Genomic DNA, 19,085 nt, shown 5'->3' with positions numbered 1-19,085 from the left:
GATAAAGGAATATGCCTGGAGCCATTTAAGGAGCAGAAACAATTGAGAAGAGGTGGACTCCTTACAGTTAACATTCATAACACTGAACACCATGATTAGAAAGTCTCATAAGCCCACAAAACTCATCACATCTGCAGGTACTTCAGTTCCCAGTTAGCCTTGATATAAATGTTTTATAAGCCAGAGGAGCAGAACCAGCTACAGCCTTGCACCATTACATTTTGCGTCACAGGTCTGAACCTTTGTCGCTACAACACCTGCTGTGCTGGTGACAACTACAGTCTTCTAACTTTTCAAGCTGCTCTGACACCATCAGCATCTCTTCAGAGGTCCACAGTCTCTCAGAGAGGCATGAAACCTGGTGTCTGCATTCAACTGCCCACAGATTACCAGCAAAACCTTACAGGGTGAGCAGCACGTGCCTGTCACTGCAGCACCATCCATGGTTATGTCTGTCACCAGTTCTTCCCCTCAACTCAAATATGAGCCTTGCTGTTTTGTCAGCCTGGAAAATCAGATGAATGGGCTATTCTTATCCATGTTTACTCCACAGCTATTAGAAATATGCATTCAATTTCCAGGCATTTACAGAGTTCACAAGGATCGCGCTACACAGAGATTCCCAGGAAGCTAACTGGCTCCTTTCCAGCACAGCACCCAAGTTCCCTCTCTCTTAGGATCTGAATATTCCCATTTACAAGCATAGTTGCCCCCTTGCAGCCCAGAGTAAGGGATGCAGAAATGTGGTCAAGGGCAACAATCCCTTTTCTTTTATAATGACAACAGGATCTTTCAGTCACTGTGATTGTGGCAAAGGTACAGAAAACCTTTCTAAAGGAAACACAACAGCAGTCAACTGATCTGTTTGGGAAGGACTTAGAGAAAAGCCAGAAAAAAAAAAAGTGTAGTAGAATTCAGTAGGCTGCTCTGCTGTGTTGTTTAATTGTTTAGTTTGTTTTCCAAATTTTAACCTGTCCCAAGAAAGACAAGGCATTGCAACAATCTCTCAAATACCATCCTGAAGAAAATCCATGAGAATTAAAGATCCATTATAATCAGCAAAATCTGATTCAGAAAGTCAGCAAACAAGACTTCGTTTGCAAATTCTGAAATCTTATCTTCATACTTGTTTGGCTTTTTTTTGTTTATGCAGATATTCCCAAGAAAAGGCAACTCCCATTATAACTCTGTTGGCAACTCAGAATATGTCCACTCAAGTCACGCACATGTTAATTTACATTCACAGCAGCTGTCTTAAGTCTGGTGATTTCTGATCCCTTGCATGTCTACCACAGAGCACATGCACTTGGTATATGAAGTGTAAAAAAATAAAAATCATCTGGAAAAGGCAAGTGATTCCTGTTTCATATTAACCCAAAAAAATTTCCTCCCCACCCCTATAAAACCACAAACAACCTTACATCTTGACTGCTCTTTGTAGAATCCAGCTCTGTTTTCATTCCTGAAGATAGATCTCTCTTTTCTATAGGGAAAGGTCATTAATGCTAAGAAATGGAAGTAAAGAATGCAGGTGCTGTCCATAGTACAGAAGTCAGTGTAGGCAAAGACAAGTATTCTTCCATTAAAATTGCTATGAAGGATTCTAAAGCATAAAGGTATATTCTGTCTTGTAGAACATGGAAATGTCTTCCCTCCATCCCCAAAATCATATTCGAGCACCACCAATTCAAAAATATACTCTGTCTGTAGGGTCTAGGCTAGCCAGATGGCTAAACCATTGCAGAATCAACTCTCAACATAGAACACTGAAGAAACTAGCTGAAGTGAAATGGAAAGATTCCTCAATGAATAACATACAAGAGACTATGTAAATACATGGGAAAGCCAGAAAGGCAGACATGGAAAAAGTTTAAAAGAAATTCTAAGCATTGAGGAGACTATAAAAAATAAGATTTCTGAGGTGAGGAAGAGCAGAACTGATCTCATGCCATTATAACAGGAGACACCTACTCAAGCAAAGCCTCATACAGTGCATATAAAATACAGCTCTAATATGACTATTTGCTACCATTGTCAATCCAAAAAGCAAGAAGATTCTGAGAGGAGAAAGAGCAAAAAGAAGAAAAATCAAAAAATCCAAGATTTATTTTTTTAAAAAAGCAACAACAGAAACTCAGCAAAAAACCTTTGTAAATCAATCTGACTGTAATATGCTTTATAGGACTGAAGCCTGCATCATCTAAACCCTCTGAGGAACGACTTTCAGACAAAATTGGGCTATTAGCTCCATCCTTCTTCCAAAAGAGGTTTTTCACCACTGGAGGTCACTGTAAACTGTGGTTGCTCTTTATCAGTCTCTCAAAAGAAAATAAAAACATTGAACACATGTTATCTAGGATCCAGGATCTGAGGTGAGACAGAACTGAAATATCACTTCTTTGAAAAACACCTCTAGCTAATTGGGGAGGGCTTCTCTTTGCTGGAGACAGACTTACTCTTGTTTCAACCAATTCCAAGCAGAGCAATTGGTAGACTACTGAGAGTTTAAACATGTGCCTGTGAATACACATGAGACTGGATTTGCCTGCCTCTCTTGCTGCTCTTGCAGACTCTCCTGGACACCAGCAAGCTAACAACAGGTAAGGTGATGGGGACACAATGGGAGACCTACTATTGCAGCTCATGAAATTCACATGGGGTTTTCTAGAAAACAAAGGTAGGATTATCGGCATCAGGATCTCTAGAAAAAAAGACAAAAGTTTGACAACAGTTCCTAATAAAAACTTAAGCCTACTAGGTTTGAAGATTTGAATCCTATTTAAACCATACATCACTGCTCATCTGAATGCAATTTTCTTCTTTCTTTTCATTGCATTCAGATAACCATTACTGGAAACAATCAAACAATTTCTAGCCCACCCCATTCAATCAGATAGCAGTGCATACATACTATATACATTATAGATTTTAAACTGATGCTCAGACAGTGAAGAGATGTTAGTCTAAGTTCCTGTCTCCCATACTGTAGGAGTCCTACTGATATGAATATCAGAAGGAACAGACGATGGTCATAAAACAGAGATGTTGGGCCACTTTCAGGGGAAATAAATATGAAAGCACTGGAAAAGAATAAAGATAAATGAGCTTAGCTAATCCAGATGTATTAAAAAAAATAAATATGTAGCTTCATAAACCAAAGAATTTACATTTCAAGGACACATCTGAAACTCCCATTTGACCACAATTCTGACAACAAATCAGTGGCAGCTGGTGATACAGAAGGGGAATCATCCCAGTGCAGGTTTCTGTATTTTCTGCTCAGTGAAACACAACAGATCAATTCTTGGCTGCTGACAACCAGAATAACTCCAAAGGAGTTTGGCCTAGTTTGATCTAAATGGAGAACTTCTGTAAAAGACAACTAATCTGGGTGTCTGAAAAACTGAAAATAAATTAAAAAGGGACCAGCTTTTCTTCACTCCTCCTATTTATCTTTTAGTTTTCCCTTTATTCTTATGCACTTTAACCTATTTCAAGGAATCAGCAGCAGAAGGCTCATCACACAGTCCATGGTACAGCAAAATCCTAAGACCAAACCTTGCAGAATGAAGCTTGAAAAAACCTTCAGATGTGATTAAAGCATTATATTGGTTAAGCAAAGCTAGCTAAAAAGACAATTTCACTGAACAGTAATATCATTGATCTGTTGTGTCATTCTCCTTTCATTTTTATTTACACATAGAATATGAGTGCCTTGAAAGAGCAATTGTCTTTTTACTGGATGTATGTCAGAACTCAAATCAGTCCAACAGTTTAATTACTTAGGCAGCCTCATCTCCTCAGATGGTAAGATCGACGGGGAGATAGATAATAGGTTAGCGAAGGCATATAGTGCCTTTGGAAAACTCCATAAAAGAGTATGGCGTAATAAACACTTGAAGAAAAGTACCAAGATCAGTGTTTACAGAGCCATAGTGCTGTCTACTCTTTTATATGGTTCCGAATCATGGGTCATCTACCGCCACCACCTGCGTCTCCTAGAACGCTTCCATCAACGCTGCCTCCGTACAATCCTGAACATCCGCTGGTCAGATTATGTGACCAATACATCTGTTCTTGAACAGGCAGCAATCACAAGTATTGAGGCCATGCTACTGAGAACACAGCTCCGATGGGCAGGGCACGTCTCCAGGATGAAGGACCACCGCCTCCCTAAGATCCTGCTTTATGGTGAACTTGCCTCCGGCTGCCGCAAGAGAGGAGCTCCAAAGAAAAGATACAAGGACTCCCTGAAGCAACAACTCAGCCTCGGGCATATTGATCACCATAACTGGTCTACTCTGGCCTCCAATCGGGAGGCCTGGAGACAGACCATTTATAACGCTGCTGATGCTTTTGAGAAGGCACGCAGGATCACTCTTGAGGAGAAAAGACAACGCAGAAAGAATCGAGCCTTGCAGAATATACTATCTAAGGAGTCTTTCTGCTGTGTCTTTTGCAACCGGACGTGTCTATCTCGTATTGGCCTTTTTAGCCACCAACGCGCTTGCATGAAAAATGGGTAGAGCCCTTCCCAAGTCTTCGTTCGCGAAGCCTAGCCATGATGGATGATGGATGTATGCTCAGACAACCTCAATGTAAATAAATACATAATACCCAACAGTCCTGATTTAATAAAGCATTTCAGCACATGCTTAATTTCAAGCATGTGAATAGACTCACTGTAATTAATGTGTAATCTCAGACCACCCACATTGTGAAGCATCTCTAGCCATATCCTTTAGCATGTCATTTTAGCTTACTGGAAGGTAAGAAATCCCATCTTTCCACTGGAACAAACAGTACTTGCTTGCCTGCAGTTATAATTGACCAACAGAGAGCAGTACTTTAAATGTCTTACACAGTTCAGAAAGCTAGGCTCTAGTTTCATCTACTTCTTTCTAATACTGAATGAATCTTTTGAGCTACAGTGGAGTATCACAAAGACCAAAGAAAGCATACCTTCATAAGCTGAGAAAAAAAACCAGGACAGATATTGAACAATGGATAAACAGGTGCTCAAAAGCAATGTTTTGTTGGTGTTTCTTTTCTAGAAAATGTTTATTTAGCATAAACATCGGTGTTTCATTTGCCAAATTAATTCTCATTCCAAATTCATGCTGATAAAACTCATATATAACACTACAGAGAAGCATCTCTCTTCTTGACTTTCCTTGTATTGATAGGTTCCGAATCATGGGTCATCTACCGCCACCACCTGCGTCTCCTAGAACGCTTCCATCAACACTGCCTCCGTACAATCCTAAACATCCACTGGTCAGACTATGTGACCAATACATCTGTTCTAGAACAAGCAGCAATCACAAGTATCAAGGCCATGTTACTGAGAACACAGCTGCATTGGGCAGGGCGCGTCTCCAGGATGAAGGACCACCGCCTCCCTAAGATCCTGCTTTACGGTGAACTTGCCACCGGCTGCCGCAAGAGAGGAGCCCCGAAGAAAAGATACAAGGACTCCCTGAAACATCTCAGCCTCGGCCATATTGATCAACATAGCTGGTCTACTCTGGCCTCAAATTGGGAGGCCTGGAGACACGCTATCTATAACACTGCTGCTTCCTTTGAGAACGCAGGATCACTCTTGAGGAGAAAAGACAACGCAGAAAGAATCGTGTCTTGCAGAATATACCACCTAAGGAGTCTTTCTGCTGTGCCTTTTGCAATCGAACATGTCTATCTCATATTGGCCTCATTAGCCACCAGCGTGCGTGTAACAAATGTGGATAGAGCCTTTCCCAAATCTTCGTTCGTGAAGCCTAGCCATGATAAGGTCTTTATAAATTATTAAGACTTCCAAAGTAAATCACAAAATGCAGTTTCTAAAGTCAAATGTCATTGAAAGATAATGGGAGGGGGGATATTTAAGAGTCTAGTTTTTACTTTGGTGTCTGCTGAACATTTTGGAAAACCATTCGTAGTTCCAGACACTGCATACATTAAGAGTACGATTCCAGATGGAGGAGATCCTGGGAATTATAGGAGAATCGGTAGATCTGGAAATAGATCTTAAAACATTATTGCCAACCCATATTCTTTCAATTATGCATTCCACTGATTTTGGAACCCAGAGATAGCTAAGAAGCCAATATTCTCTACCACAGTGAAATGGAGAACACTGAAGAATTGGGGGGGGGGGGGAATATCTCCCACATACTTGGCAAATGCTAGCTAATAACGTGAAGGCTTTCATACAACATGTGTCAGAGAATACAATCCCAGATAAAAGAAGCAGGTGTGATAAGGAAGACATTTCTTTCATTGCAAGGGGGTCCTGCTGCTGTAGTAGCATAACTCAGGCCCTGACCTGGAAGTCAGAAAGTCTGATTTACAGCCCTGCTTCTGTCACAGATCTGCTGAGTGATCTTGGATACTTATTTCCATCCCTGTAAGCTCCTGCTTCTCCACTCAGTTTCCTAATGGTCTATCTACTTAGACAGTAATGTCTCTGATGTGACAACTGTCACAGTGTACATAAATAATCTCTGATGCATTTAAACTTCATATTGTCTGAGGATATAAGGAGCAAATTCTCATCCTGAGCTGGCCTCCTGAAATATCTAACCATGCATGAAACTACTGCTAATGAGGCAGGGTGACCCTGTAAGGCACAGTGTGAGCCAGGATTAGTGCAGAGGCATCCCACAAGGTTTCTTTACAAGTCCCATGCTAGCCCTCACAAACATTTTGAATCACTCCATTGGCAACTGGTGGCAGAATTCCTAGCCAGAGATTTGCATGCCTATTCTCTGGAGTAGCTGCCTGACAAACCATTTTTAGTGCAATTTTTATGCAGCATTAAGTGTACAAGGTGTTATCCTTATAGCAAGGAAAGTGCTGTAAATACCGTGTTTAGGAAGCCCAGTAACTAACCATGACAGGAGAGGCAGTGTGAAGGAGCAAGATTCAGGATGGGAACAGTTCCAGGCATGGAGAAAACCATACAGCAATTGACAGGACTTTATTATATGGACCTTACAGTTATCATATGGACTTTACTGTTATTATGTGGTTTCATTGTATTCACACTACACAGTGGTCGTGCCCAGGCTTGCCATGAGTTTGCCTGCTGCCTGCTCCCTGCTTCCTCCACTCCTCCCCCTTTTGTCCATGTCCCTATCTTGGTTTGTTCCCCTGCTTGTCTGTCTCATGCTCCGCCCTATGTTCTGGCCCTTTCCCCGCCCGAGCTGAAAAAAGACAGGGTGCACGCGTGAATAGGGGATTCTACTTGCACCCTTCCTCGTGTCCCATCCCCTCTTCGGACAGCGGCAAGGCAGTACTTGCATGTGGAATCAGTATAAGGAAGAAAAAATTCTTTCAAAACCAGGCCCAATTTAAGTTTATGGATAAATTCCTGCCTTTGCTTGTCTCTCTATTTTAACAGACAGTGAATTATTCTATAACTAAAAATGAAGTGCGCGCACACACAAGGGAGATTAAAGGTACAGATCTTGGATGTAAGTGCTGGAAAGATGCTGTTTAGCAACTAGAATGTTGTCTTGAAAGAAGGACAGCTTAAAAGATTAGAAGTGACTAAAACAAAAGCACAAATTAATAGTTTTAGTAAGTTTGTCTGAATCATTTGTCCTAGACTTCTAAATTTTGCTCATTCTTCCATTTTAGTGATGCTATATGGAGTTAGGTTTAGACCTCCAACTTTTTAGATGTCCTCACCATCAAGATACATTTCCATACTGTACATTTCTATTCTTATAGAATAGGTTTCTTATGAAACCCTAATAAAGCCCTGTTAAGATACGAGTTGGAAGAAATACATAGCGTAGGTATAAACAGGAGAATGTAGGATGCCTCTGTTATGGTCTAAAATATGCAGGTTCAAGAGGCTTTAGGTGACTTCTCCAGAGTTAGAACTACCAAACAAGTTTCAGAAACCTGTTTGGTTTGATGAAAGCAACAATTCCTTTAGTGAACATGTCCTTTAAAATGTAATGATATTAATGTCTATGGCAGCATCAAAAGTCAAGGGAAAATCATCCCACACCTTCTTGTCTCCCTGCCAAAAGTTAAGTTAAAAGGCTGTGATTTTCTCTATCGTCACCAACTACAGTCACTATTCAAGATATGAGATAAACTAGACAGACTCATAACTAGATTGGGTCCTAACTGAAATTAAACCTGTCTGCCCATATATCTGCTCCATCACTGTTTAGTCCAGGCATGGTGTTAGGGAGATCTTGTGTACCAGTATGCCTGCTTAGTTAGCCTTGAAAATAGGGAACTATGGAAAAATACTTTTTTCCCTTTTTAATATCAATAACAAATTAATTTATGTGTATTATAACAACATCCTGTGTACTTTCTTTAGCATAAAGTCATATTATAGAGCCCCATTTTAATTTCTCCCAGGAATTTCTTTTGTAAATGTCAAATAAGCACTTAAAAGTACTTGACTACATAGTACTTAAAAAAAAATTCTTCCTTATATATGATACAATGCATGCCTAACTTATGTTTTCAATATAAGCAATTAAGCAATTTGTTTAACTCAAGACGAAAAAATAAACCATTTTCAGCAAACACATAAGGACCAAACTCCAGGAATTACATTGGGTTGTCCATATAAGGGGAAAAATGAAGATTCTCAGCTCCTCAAAATGCTCATTACATGTTAGGTTTCCGTTCAAGGTGTTAGATATGTGACCACTCCCATGCAAGGACCCTTGTTTGGAATCCTAATGCCACACTCAGCACTGGAAAATCACTTTTACTGCACCGTGACTTCTGCTAAATGTGCTCACTAGACATTGCACAAGGGCGCCAGAAAAGAAAGGTCACAGGGACTGTCTGAATGTCTCTCCCTGGACCTCCGTGTATATTACAAATTGGTTGGATAGGTAATCTGTAACAAGACACTTTTGAATGATCAGGGCCAAAAGAATTCTTTGCAAAGCTGTGCACCTAAGGTCAAAAAGGAGCTTTCAAGAGAAGACAGACAAGATGCAACATCTTTTACACAGAAATAAATACATATGCCTTTGCTGTATTGAAACTGATTTGATTTTCATATGTTTTAGCAGTCACATATTCCAAAGGTTATGATAAACCTCTTCCCATGGTATTCATAGGATCTAAATAAAAACCAAGGACAATTGTGAGGAAGGAGTGAATTGCACGTAAAGGAACACCAGAAAAATAAATAAAACAACTAGAAGATACTACAAATGCTTGAAATTTTTGATCCTGAACCAAATGGTGTGTAGGACCTTTGCAAAGTAATCAGAATTCATTAAATGGCTGGGATCCAGCAGGCTGAGGGTTCAGAGGCATGCCTCCCCTCAGACCTCAGCATATAGCTATGTAAAGAGGGGACTAGACAGAGAGTCAGCAATTTCATTTCCATATTGCAGATGTCACTGACTGAGAGCATGACCTGAGCATAATCTTCAGCCACCTCTGTACCATTTTCCCATTTCGCTTCTCCTTTGCCCAGATGTTCAGACAATGAATTCTGTGGAGTGGATCCAACCTGTACTATGCCTCACACAATCCCAGTTCGGGTCTCTGCTTGCTCATAATAACACACATAATTATTACCAAAGGCCCTTCACAACCCACTGAACAAATACACACTTACCAAAGGTACAGTTACCTCCACTGGCAGTAGTATTCTGCTGCAGTATCGCACACAGAAACAAAATGGATTTACTGCTAGTTACTTGTTATAGCTCTAATGCTTCTTTTTCAATTAACAGTCCTTTGAGGAAGGAGTATCACGACCAAAGGGTAACGCTATTCCCTCACACTCCCTTAGGAAGCCAAACTCTCATTTTCATCTGAACCACAGAAAAGTGAGCAAGACCCACAGAGCTCTTTTCATCTCAGCCCCTTTTTTCCTCACTTTGGGAGTTCAAGGAAGTACCACTCTCAAATATGATCTCTGGCAGAGAACACCAGCCTAGCCTTTCTCATCATAGCAGTCCAAATCCTCACAGGTCTGAGAGCTACAGGACACATATCTGCATGCAGAGGAACAAGGCAGCTCTAGGAACTGTTTACTTGCAGTTGACAACAATGTTTCTCTAGAAAGGGAAGGGGAAGGATGAATCTGGAATGGACATGCCATGGGGTCCTGAGATGACACAACAATCTTGGTTGCAGGCTACTGTTGGCTCATTTCCTCCCAAAGCTAAGGATTCAGATTACCCAAGAGTCCCTGCTCATATGAGCACAGCCCTGCTCCCAGTCCCTGGCAAGGACACTTGCCCTGCCCTTGGAATACTTGTGAGTCATGCCACCTTTCTATGTATGAGGACTTATGAGACAGCCTAGGAAACTTGCACTTTATGAAAGACCTTTTAACTCAAAAGAACAAATGTAACATATGCAGACCAATTAAAAAAAAAAAAGTCTGACAGATATTACCACTCTGAATTTCAAAAGTGGGTTTATGACATGCAACAAAACTAGCAAAGAGCTCTGACAGCCACTGACTTACGCAAAATTCAGGAAAAATATTTTAGTGCTGATAAGGCCTAGAAAACAATCTCTGGTGGTCTTAATACAGGGCATTTTAAAATCTACTTTCTTCACAATGCAATGTATATAGTTCTCTTGCTAACAAATGTCATTTATTACATTGGCCTTAGGTCTTAAAAACTGGAAAATAAATTGACAGTAGCAAAACAGTAGAAGTGCAATACAAATAGGACAGTGGAATGAAATGAACCTTTTCATTTCAAATTACAATTCACTCAAAACAAAATGCAAAATCTTAATGAACTAGGCATAAACAAAAGAGTGGATCTTTTTTCAAGCTCATGTGTGAGTGCAGGAAGTTTCAGACTGCATCAGAGACAAAATGCAAACTACCAATCACAGACTTGATTTGTTTTTTATTTGCTGGGTGATTTCTTTGTGAATCTTATTAATCTTAACTGCTGATATGTGCAGCAATATTTCAATTATTCTACTTATCAGTGACTCATGCGCTTCTCACATTATGTGCGAAAAATTCTGTTACATTCTGTTATATATTCACACACTAGGTTGTGGCTCTTTTGGTTAATATGCTAGAAGAATATAAGTGTGAGGTTGCAGACTTTTCAGATCTCAAACCTTTGACATGAAAACAGAGATTTTGGCAGGTGGGTCTTTTCACAGAAAGAAAGAAAAATGTCATTTGTGACAAACTAACTAAAATCCTAAACACTCTGTCAATCTACATCCTTGGAGCTACTTTAGAACAAGTGTTTTTGCCTTTCTAAACTCATATATTTCTTTTGTTTAAGTCATGTTTCCTGTTAAGAATTCTTCTAAAAGGTCTTGAGCTACATCATGATGGGTGATCACTGCATTACTTTCTAGGAAATCGCAGCAAATGTGGATACTATCTTTGCAACATCTAGTGATATAATAACTAGTGATGTTACTTCTTAGGGGATATAATGCTACGTCACTTGACAACGACAGGAAAATGAGGGTCGTGCACCTTACTAGGGATCTCTGAGACCAACGGCAAGAAGGGCTGGCAATCTTGCTCCCACCACGGCCAAAAAGGGTAACCTTGAGGCAGTCCCTTTTACTGCACCCAGTAGAGGTCACTAGAGGATGCATCAAGTTTCAATAGCAAGACAAAGCCCTTCAACAGCAAAGGGAGAGATGCACCTTTCTGAAAAGTACATCATCTGCCTAGGATTGACTGCCAGGTAGACTCTTGTAAAAGAGAGAAACACATGCCGCTCCATGAAAAAAGAGATACATGGCTACATTGGAACACAAGCAGCGTTCATCCAGTTAAACAATATTGATACCAAGCAGTGAAATATGTCTAACTTATTAAAAGTATATCTACTACCTGTGCATTTCCAGATGCAGGGATCCCTTTCTTTCTTCCACAGCTTAACACAGTCCACAAGGTGTGCCAGAGATATGAAGCCAAAAGGCAGAAATTATCTACAATCCAGGCAGCATTTCTTTGCAGGGTTAGATCCATCCCTTTAATTTTAATCATCTGATTAACTTGGTTCTCCTGCTCTAGCAGATGTAACTTGGCAGACACCCTCAAAACCCTCCCCAGCTCTGTAAGTACCACCTAGCTAGACAAGGCTCAGACACGCAGCAAGATCCCATCTCACACTTCCAACGCATTCCCTGAACCTATAAGGAAAAGAAGCGATGGACTACTGACGAGCATGAAACAGGTGCAGGGATCTACACATGAGATGCGTATTGCACGGACTCGAAAGGCAATTACTCTGACATTCCAGAACTTCTCAAATGAAAGCAAAGTGTTAGTGCATTCCATTTGCAGTTAGCATTTCAAGCCATTGGTCATTTTTTTTTCCCTTTTAATAGGCAAGAAATGGAAAAAAAAATTCAAAGCAATAACTTAAAATGTGTCATGGTGCACATGCATAGAAAGGTCAGTTTGAAATGCCATAGCTTTACTGTGTGCAGTCTCTTCTGTTCCTGTGCTTGCAGTCTATCTATGTTGCTCCCATGCCCAAGCCAACACCATGCAGAAAGGGGGTCCTAGCTGTCTCCTCATCTCATATCCAGCATCTGCTCACCTGCCAACCTTCAAGTCCTTCATCAAAAGGATGGAGGTACTCAATTATTTCAACCACATGAATGTGAAACTTTCAATATCATCAAGGTATCTTCTTTCCCCTAAAATTTCCAGAAACACATAAGACTGTTTCTATTGAATTTTCCGAAGCAATTCAATGTGACGCCAATTCTGCATGGAAAATTTTCAATTAAGCAGACAAAACCTGGGAAATGTTTAAACTGAAAACAGGTCTTAAAACTGGAAGTGGTAAGCAACTTTAATAAAAAAATCCTTCTACCAGCTCCATTGTAAGTCCAGGGAAGCTGTTTTTCTTCTAGAGATGGAAAAATAAAAATCTGAGGAACAAAGCACGTTGTGGTTTATTCTCTAATATATAAGGATATAAGGATATATGTATGGATTCTGAAGGACCATTATATAAAGAGTCCTTATATATAAGGATTATACATCTTCCATGCAACAGCTGCCCATAATTATAGGGTACTAAGAGTCATTGTGGAAGATGAAGCAGTCATTTCTCCTCTGCTTGGGTACTTACCTGATCAGAGGTGAATAAGCAAACAATATGAGTACCAGAAATCTCGAGTGCTAAAAAATTCACAAATCAAGCTACAAAAATTACATAATTTGCAAAAAAAAAAAAAAAGTAAAGAAATTAAAGAAAAGAAAATAAAGAAATTAAAAAATTGACTGTTTTCCTTTCCTTAGTCAACTTCTGGCTTCTGTGACTTCAAAGCACTCTCAAGCCACCTTTTGAGTTATTATGTAGTCATTATGTTGGGGAGGGTCAATTTAGTTGTGGGGAGGTTTTTTTCAGCTGGGAAACATTGATATTCTTCTCTTTCTTTCTGAGAAAGACAAGCTTCCTGGAATCGTGGAATCACACACACGGCCGCATGACAACAGAGTGCCGTGAAGTTGGGAGGTGAAGAGTGCACCACAAAAAGTACACTCTGTAAAGCTGCAGCAGACTGAGGTTGACAGAGCGATATCTGATAACAGCATTCCAAGCAAGCTAAAAAGGCAATTGGTAAAACAAAATGGGCCCAAACTTGGCTGAAGTCCACTTCCACTTTTCTGACCATACCAAGGCAAGCTTTAGCCATGGTTTTTCAATTTCTAGGCTGAAGAAAGCCTTGAGGGTTTTGATCTCTTCTTCATTAGTTAAGAAGTTGTACTACAAATGTACTGAGTCCCTTGCAGGATTTTTTTTAGAGTCATTTTTGAATAAAATTGTAAAACAAGAAATAAGTTTCTGTCAATATACTTAGATCAATATCTTGAACAGTGTTAGGGGCAGAGGAAAGTTATTTTGGGTTAATTATGCAATCATTTTTTTCCCTGTACAAAATACTACCATGACTCTGGCCTCCCCTGGAAAAAGGAACTTGCAAAAGTAAAGTTACCACAGCACAATCGTTTCCAATACAGAAGCTGCAGAGAAAGTAACTGCTACAGAAACGGTGGTGGTGGTGAAGGGGGTGAAAGAACACTCAAACGAGACAAGGCTGATCACATTCTGCCTGGAGACAAGGAATTAGAGGACTATTAGCCATCTCTAGGCCTAGCTTAACAGAACATCAAATATTGAGTGCATCAAATAGTTCTAGCTGAACAAAATATTTAGAAATTAGTCCTTAAAATGTTTTCAGAATATTATCAAAAGGATATGTTTGCATAAAAAATGCTCTAAAATTATCCTCTTCAGTGTCAGTGACTTGTGTTTAAATCCTGCCTCCGTGATTCACGTGCGTGCAACTTGATTCTTTTCCATTAGTGATGTTCAGAACTGTAGAAGCTCCTAGGCTCCTATTTACCCAGTTAACCCACCCACATTGGATACTAATTTCATGACCGCTTTTTGCAGACAGCAGTTCTAAATTAAACAATTCTAATTGCATTCTCAACTCAAATATTAACCAGGTAAGAGCCAGAGGAAGAGATAGCACGTTTGATGACCAACTGTGTGCAGCTGGTTGGGCCATCAAAAGCAGTCTAGGTGGTCAGCTTGGAGCTCATTGGGTAAATGCAGCTGGGTAAATTGCGTGGTTGCTTCACAATCAATTTACATTTGCATAAGATGGTGCTGTTGTCAGAAGGGATTGTTTCACCTTCTCACACCTGCTTCTTCCTACCCTGTGCCACCTCCTCCCTTGGACCACTACCTTCAGACACCTTGATGTGTCTATTCAGTGCAATGGGTCAAAGATAGGTCTGGATTTTTATTCTTTCTTCAATCTGGTTCTCACACATGAAAATGTTCCTATAAAACAAAATGTCTCTCCCTTGTTAACATATAACCTGAAGCAAAACTTCATTCCTGAAGACAGAACGTAGCAAGCCACAAAGACATGTGCTGCCAATAGTAAAAATGGGGGACAAGAGGGCACTCTAAACAAAACACGTGTAAAACAGGTCAGGAGCAGCTTTGTCATGAGTTGTCATTCCGTCCAAGAGGGAAATGGTCGGTAAAGAGCTGCTGTGCAAAGGGTGCCATCTAGAGGGAAACAGCGGCATAGCTTCTCGACAGGACCAATTGTTCGTAATTGATGGTCAACAATTCCTAGGTCTACTTTCCCCAGTAGTCTTTTAATAGCTCTGAAAGTTATTATTATTGTCATTATCATTATCATTACCATTATTATTACTATATTAGTTTTGGGGGGTTTTTTACAAAAACATGCTGTACCAAAATATGAAAATTGTGTTTGCTTTGTTTTTTTTTAATTGTATCTAGAAAAATAGTTGTTTTGAGGAAGTGGATCATTTTCTTCTTTCATTATACTCATTTCGTTTCAGCCAGAATTATTTCTTCCAGCAAGTACACACTTTGACCGCTCTCCTCTAGATGGTCTCTTGGAGGTTTAGGTTAGGTATTAGAAAAAGGTTCTTTACCCAGAGGGTGGTTGGGCACTGGAACAGGCTCCTCAGGGAAGTGGTCAAGCTGACAGAGTTCAAGAAGCATTTGGACAATGCTCTCAGGCACGTGGTGTGACTCTTGGGGATGGTCCTGTGCAGGGCAAAGTGTTGCACTCAATGATCCTTGTGGATCCCTTCCAACCTGGCATATTCTGTGTTTCTAGGGTTCCCATCCACTCCCATTTCAATGAATAGATGTTTTGTCATTGCTTTCAACTTCTTCCATAGAAATTACATACATACGCCCTCAAACATACACATTTAAATGCATACAGCTGATATTACCTGCCAGCACATTCTTCTTTCCTTCCTCTCCTGGTCAGTAGGATAAAACTGCTCATCAGACCAGCAGACCAAGGTAAGACCTTTCAAAGGAAGGTTTTGGTTTTCCTTTCATTGATACTAACACCACAGTTAAGGCCTAATTTTTTATCCCATTGAGAAATTCCTTAAAAACAACCTGTGTGAAAGTGAAATTTTAAAAGCTTAGGAGAAATATAACTGATGTTTATGTATTTGCAAACCTCACTCTGGTGACGTATACTACCAGAGTTCAGTTAGATTGCCTTTCACCTTTGAAGTCTTGCTCCCAGGAGACCGATGAGCTAAAATGGGAATACAGAGCTATTTCTCCGGCTCGCAACTAGCCACCAGCTGTTCATCTTCTAAATGTATTCCTTTCTTCTCTAGTGCACCTCCAAACTCTCCCTGCTTTCTCTCACAGCACTCTTAAGAAAGAGCCAGTTCCAATCATCAGACTGAAGAAGCAAACATCAAGGCAATGAGTTAAGAGACTGCAGCACAAAGAGGTGAAAAATCCCACCACTTTAGTTACTATCTGCAATTCATCATCAAGCTAAGATACATTAACACAGGCAAAGCAGCTCTCAGTCTTTTTCCTTACCCTAAGGATAACAAACTTAAGGGAAGAGTTACATAGCAGAAACAGCAGGTTTTGCTGTCTCACTTGTGCAAATTGTTATTTTCACAATGGAAGAAAACTCTCTTTTAAAGGAATCATTAATATTCTCCAAACCCTGACCACTTAATTCTATTTTTTTTTTATTACTCATTTTCACTGTAACACTAAATGAAACTCTCTAAAATAAACACATCCTAATCATACGAGACATGCTTTGTTTGTTTTAATATACAGATCATTTTCTATGCCTATAAAGAAAAAATTGTAGTACCTGACAGAAGACTGGAATAATTTTGAACAAAAGTGACCCAACAGATTAAGAATTATCAAAAATTCAACTTCCCAAATTGATAATACAAATGAAAACATATGGAATTTACTTATCATCTGAACACAAAAATATTCAGAATACTTGAAAAACTGCTCTATCATATCAGCACAATCAGCATACAAACAGCCACAGCACAAATTTTTCAAGTCTTTTCACAAACTGGTGTGTAAAATTAATCACTCATTGTCCTACTACAAGCAGATTTTCTCAGTTCTTGTCTAAATGATGCGTCAGTAAAAAATACTATTTCCTCTAGACTCTTGCATAGAAAAAAGCATAATACAAGGAAACGTGTTACTACTTCTAAACATATTTTGGCCAATCACAGAGTCATTTTCCTACCAGAGACCCCATACCACAATGCCCAGCACTGTTCTTACTGGACACAGGTGCAGCACAGAGCTATACTGGACAACACTCATCCCTGCACATATGGTGCACTGCATTAACCATGTTCTGTTCACCAGTTAATGGGGAGCAAAGGACAAAGTTGCCTTAGTTCCTCTGGGAAATCTGTTCTTTCCATGGGATTCATTCAGTCTCCACTAACTCCAGCGCTGTTAGAGAGGACAAGTGCTTTCAAAACATGAATTCAACAAAATCCATGTTTACCTTCTGATTTTGAAGAGTGGCAGAACCACATAACTTTTTTTACAATTTCTGAATATTAAGTCCAGCCGTAAATAAACCCCAAAATAACAATAGATGTGCTTGCTTCTATGAATACAAAAGATTAAAAGATGCTGACCAGTCTTTCACAGCTAAAGTACATTTTCACAGACGATAATGAAAGATTCAATTCTACTGGGAAATACACATAGTAAACTCCTTAACTAACTGGAAAAAAGAAAGAGGCAGTGCTTTAGGAAGAGGAAATTAATTATGCAGTTAGTTAGTTACCTTTTCATCTTCTGTTCTAGGATGTGGTTCACTGAATTTTTCTTCCTGAAAGCTTCTAGTCATCTCCATTTTTTCCATACTCTGAAAAAAGGCTGTTTTTTCTAGTCTGTTTCTGTTGTATTGTGTATTTATCTCTTCCAGCCTGCTAATCTTAAGTAGCTTCATACTATGTCCAGTTAATTTACTGTCTGTTCTCCTCTCCACCTTAGATTCATAAACCAATGAACACTCGTAACTTCTGATTTCTCCTCCTTCTTGGCTGTACAAAAGAAAGACAAATAAGAGGCATTAGTGTTATTTATGCAGTTTAGCTTAGAAAATTACTGTGTTGCAACACTTCATATTTCAACTCTCCTTTAGTTTACAGCACTAGCTGATCACAGATACAATTCTACATTCAACATCAGATAATTCAAGCAGGCTACAAGACCAATGTAATTTAATTTGTTCACAGAAACTATGTAGCTCTATCAAATCAATACATATTGCTGTTGCTTGTAGACCTTGCTTATGGACCACTCCCCACTGTTAAGCTACTTCAGTGGTTCCCTGTTTCTCAACATGTTCTCTTTTCTGTTGCAGTTCCTGCAAGTTAACATGCAAAGACCCTGTTCTTAGGTCCATAAGGATTTTAGATACTAAACAAAGTAGTTTAGGCATGAACCCAGCCTTCCCTCTCTTCTCACTCTTCTGTACCACAGAAATAGGTAATTGCCAAGATGGTGGAGATTTTAGGCCCTCTGTTGAAGGCTGCAGAAAAGCACAGTTCTCAGCTGGGTTCCTTCCTACTGTAGGCTCTTGTGATGTACCTGGTACTTACATGACGTAGGATCATTGAGGCTTGTCTAATGCTAAGATTGACTGGAAGCTTATTCCAAGTCAAGCTGTTAGTTTTGATTCTCTTTAGAAGGGCTTTTATTCCACAGCAAGGTGGTGGGTTCCCCCCTCAAGTAATCACTACTTTGAATATATGTTCTACATATATTTGAATATATGTAGAATATATGTTCTACACTTTGAATATATGTTCTTTTGCATAAAGAATTATTTTAAAAGAGCAAGAGAAACTACTCTAAAATTCTTCTTAGCATCTCTGCGTAGACCCATGAAAGAGAAGACAAAAACATTTCCATTTTTATTATTACATCCCTTCCTTCACTGTACTGGAAATCCAGGTACAAAAGCACAGCCCCAGTGCCTTAGCTCTAGAAAGAATCTGTTAAATCTCATTACACAGCTCATAGTTTTCAATTTAACTTGCATAAATACCATAAACTATGTAGTGTAATTAAGTATATATATATACAACCTTACAGTCATTAGAAGCACAGAGAAACAGCTTTCAGTGTACAACCAGAGACCCAATTAAATCAGTTACTTTTACCTGAACACCTTCCAAGAGAAAATATTCCTCAGTGTTTTGACCCCACATTTGTGCACATGCAACAGATTAGATGTGTACC

General features: G+C 39.5%; 1 protein-coding gene across 2 annotated transcripts in view; it reads right to left on the bottom strand.

The window, feature by feature from the left end:
- MYLK4 (myosin light chain kinase family member 4) overlaps positions 1–19,085 on the bottom strand; it is an 81,561-nt gene that overhangs the window by 49,105 nt on the left and 13,371 nt on the right. The window contains exon 2 of one of the 2 annotated variants that reach the window (XM_027682614.1): positions 17,623–17,881. In XM_027682614.1, the coding sequence (XP_027538415.1) occupies positions 17,623–17,881 (259 nt within the window). Of the gene's footprint in view, positions 1–11,833; positions 12,093–17,622; positions 17,882–19,085 lie in introns of those variants that run through there. The other variant, XM_027682623.1, reaches the window with a different exon arrangement.

The sequence above is a fragment of the Neopelma chrysocephalum genome, unplaced genomic scaffold, assembly GCF_003984885.1.
Source record: "Neopelma chrysocephalum unplaced genomic scaffold, ASM398488v2 Primary Assembly neopelma1_22b, whole genome shotgun sequence".
In the NCBI taxonomy this organism is placed as follows: Eukaryota; Metazoa; Chordata; class Aves; order Passeriformes; family Pipridae; genus Neopelma; species Neopelma chrysocephalum.
This window is presented reverse-complemented; position numbering and strand designations above follow the sequence as displayed.